General features: G+C 52.9%; 1 protein-coding gene across 1 annotated transcript in view; it reads right to left on the bottom strand.

Moving 5' to 3' along the window:
• Positions 1-3,579, bottom strand: part of LOC108802571 (ES1 protein homolog, mitochondrial-like) — a 6,771-nt gene that overhangs the window by 2,284 nt on the left and 908 nt on the right. The window contains exons 2-3 of the mRNA XM_018574427.1: positions 3,251-3,422; positions 2,674-2,875 (exon numbers count right to left, since the gene is read on the bottom strand). Coding sequence (XP_018429929.1) covers positions 2,674-2,875; positions 3,251-3,422 — 374 coding nt within the window. The remainder of the gene's footprint in view (positions 1-2,673; positions 2,876-3,250; positions 3,423-3,579) is intronic.

Below are 3,579 nucleotides of genomic sequence, written 5' to 3'. Positions count from 1 at the left end.
GTCTATAGGTGGCGGTGTGTCTATAGGTGGCAGGCGTGTCTTGTGTCTATAGGTGGCAGGTGTGTCTTGTGTCTATAGGTGGCAGGAGTGTCTATAGGTGGCAGCGTGTCTATAGATGGCAGGCGTGTTTTGCGTCTATAGGTGGCAGCGTGTCTATAGGCGGCAGTGTATCTATAGGTGGCAGGTGTGTCTTGTGTCTATAGGTGGCAGGTGTGTATTGTGTCTATAGGTGGCAGGCGTGTCTTGTGTCTATAGGTGGCAGGTGTGTCTTGTGTCTATAGGTGGCAGGTGTGTCTTGTGTCTATAGGTGGCAGGAGTGTCTTGTGTCTATAGGTGGCAGGTGTGTCTTGTGTCTATAGGTGGCAGGTGTGTCTTGTGTCTATAGGTGGCAGGCGTGTCTTGTGTCTATAGGTGGCAGGCGTGTCTATAGGTGGCAGGCGTGTCTTGTGTCTATAGGTGGCAGGCGTGTCTTGTGTCTATAGGTGGCAGGCGTGTCTATAGGTGGCAGGCGTGTCTTGTGTCTATAGGTGGCAGGCGTGTCTTGTGTCTATAGGTGGCAGGCGTGTCTTGTGTCTATAGGTGGCAGGCGTGTCTTTTGTCTATAGGTGGCAGGCGTGTCTATAGGTGGCAGGCGTGTCTTGTGTCTATAGGTGGCAGGCGTGTCTTGTGTCTATAGGTGGCAGGCGTGTCTATAGGTGGCAGGCGTGTCTTGTGTCTATAGGTGGCAGGCGTGTCTTGTGTCTATAGGTGGCAGGCGTGTCTTGTGTCTATAGGTGGCAGGCGTGTCTTGTGTCTATAGGTGGCAGGCGTGTCTTGTGTCTATAGGTGGCAGGCGTGTCTTGTGTCTATAGGTGGCAGGCGTGTCTTGTGTCTATAGGTGGCAGGCGTGTCTTGTGTCTATAGGTGGCAGGCGTGTCTTGTGTCTATAGGTGGCAGGCGTGTCTTGTGTCTATAGGTGGCAGGCGTGTCTTGTGTCTATAGGTGGCAGGCGTGTCTTGTGTCTATAGGTGGCAGGCGTGTCTTGTGTCTATAGGTGGCAGGCGTGTCTTGTGTCTATAGGTGGCAGGCGTGTCTTGTGTCTATAGGTGGCAGGCGTGTCTTGTGTCTATAGGTGGCAGGCGTGTCTTGTGTCTATAGGTGGCAGGCGTGTCTATAGGTGGCAGGCGTGTCTTGTGTCTATAGGTGGCAGGCGTGTCTTGTGTCTATAGGTGGCAGGCGTGTCTATAGGTGGCAGGCGTGTCTATAGGTGGCAGGCGTGTCTTGTGTCTATAGGTGGCAGGCGTGTCTTGTGTCTATAGGTGGCAGGAGTGTCTATAGGTGGCAGGCGTGTCTTGTGTCTATAGGTGGCAGGCATGTCTTTTGTCTATAGGTGGCAGGCATGTCTTTTGTCTATAGGTGGCAGGCGTGTCTTGTGTCTATAGGTGGCAGGCGTGTCTTGTGTCTATAGGTGGCAGGCGTGTCTATAGGTGGCAGGCGTGTCTTGTGTCTATAGGTGGCAGGCGTGTCTTTTGTCTATAGGTGGCAGGCGTGTCTATAGGTGGCAGGCGTGTCTTGTGTCTATAGGTGGCAGGCGTGTCTTGTGTCTATAGGTGGCAGGCGTGTCTATAGGTGGCAGGCGTGTCTTGTGTCTATAGGTGGCAGGCGTGTCTTGTGTCTATAGGTGGCAGGCGTGTCTATAGGTGGCAGGCGTGTCTATAGGTGGCAGGCGTGTCTTGTGTCTATAGGTGGCAGGCGTGTCTTGTGTCTATAGGTGGCAGGAGTGTCTATAGGTGGCAGGCGTGTCTTGTGTCTATAGGTGGCAGGCGTGTCTTGTGTCTATAGGTGGCAGGCGTGTCTTTAGGTGGCAGGCGTGTCTTGTGTCTATAGGTGGCAGGCGTGTCTTGTGTCTATAGGTGGCAGGCGTGTCTTGTGTCTATAGGTGGCAGGCGTGTCTATAGGTGGCAGGCGTGTCTTGTGTCTATAGGTGGCAGGCGTGTCTTGTGTCTATAGGTGGCAGGCGTGTCTATAGGTGGCAGGCGTGTCTAGAGGTGGCAGGCGTGTCTTGTGTCTATAGGTGGCAGGCGTGTCTTGTGTCTATAGGTGGCAGGCGTGTCTATAGGTGGCAGGCGTGTCTTGTGTCTATAGGTGGCAGGCGTGTCTTGTGTCTATAGGTGGCAGGCGTGTCTATAGGTGGCAGGCGTGTCTATAGGTGGCAGGCGTGTCTTGTGTCTATAGGTGGCAGGCGTGTCTTGTGTCTATAGGTGGCAGGAGTGTCTATAGGTGGCAGGCGTGTCTTGTGTCTATAGGTGGCAGGCGTGTCTTGTGTCTATAGGTGGCAGGCGTGTCTTTAGGTGGCAGGCGTGTCTTGTGTCTATAGGTGGCAGGCGTGTCTTGTGTCTATAGGTGGCAGGCGTGTCTTGTGTCTATAGGTGGCAGGCGTGTCTATAGGTGGCAGGCGTGTCTTGTGTCTATAGGTGGCAGGCGTGTCTTGTGTCTATAGGTGGCAGGCGTGTCTTGTGTCTATAGGTGGCAGGCGTGTCTATAGGTGGCAGGCGTGTCTTGTGTCTATAGGTGGCAGGCGTGTCTTGTGTCTATAGATGGCAGGCGTGTCTATAGGTGGCAGGCGTGTCTATAGGTGGCAGGCGTGTCTATGTCACCTCATAGATAACAATCACATGACGTTGGATAACATACTTCTCGCACTCCGTGTCACAGCCAACTGTCACTTCACATCCCGGGATGAGTCTGGCGGCCAGTACGGGGGAGATGCAGCACAATCCCATCGGCTTCCTGCTGGCGTGGAACGCTTTCATAGTCTCCTCCACGGCTTTTATAACGGAGCAATCCTTCCCCTTCACAGCCCAGCTAGACAGGTTCTTAGCCACTCCGAAACCACCTGGGGGGACAGGAAGTAGAGAACCGTGACACCTCTGATCACAGTGCTGGAGGGGGTCATACCAGGTACGGCCAGTGACATTGCAGGATATAGCGATCTGCTGCCGTACCTGGTATGACACATTTCTATACACCTCATACACACACATTGGAGGATATAGCGATCTGCTGCTGTACCTGGTATGACACATTTCTATACACCTCATACACACACATTGGAGGATGTATTGATCTGCTGCCGTACCTGGTATGACACATTTCTATACACCTCATACACACACATTGGAGGATGTATTGATCTGCTGCCGTACCTGGTATGACACATTTCTATACACCTCATACACACATTGGAGGATGTATTGATCTGCTGCCGTACCTGGTATGACAAGTGCGTCATATTCGCTGACTTTCAGATCTTTCAGGTCGGTGATGTTTCCTCTCGCGATTCGGGCGCTCTCTGTCAGGACGTTACGTTTCTCCTCGGTGGGTTGTCCTTTCACATGATCCACCACATGCATCTGTTCAATGTTCGGGGCAAAGACCACGTACTGTGGAGGCAAAGAGCAAGACGGTGAGGCAGAGAACTACAAATCACACTGACAGGAAGTGACTCCGGATACATGTGAAGCGCTAGACACATCCAAGGACTGGATGGTATGGGGGGGTGAGAGAGAGAGGGAGAGAGAGAGAGAGAGAGAGACAGAG

Source organism: Nanorana parkeri, unplaced genomic scaffold (genome assembly GCF_000935625.1).
Source record: "Nanorana parkeri isolate BGI_ZX_2015 unplaced genomic scaffold, ASM93562v1 scaffold2963, whole genome shotgun sequence".
NCBI lineage: Eukaryota > Metazoa > Chordata > Amphibia > Anura > Dicroglossidae > Nanorana > Nanorana parkeri.
Note: the sequence above shows the minus strand (reverse complement) of the source record. Positions and strands in the feature narration are given on the sequence as shown.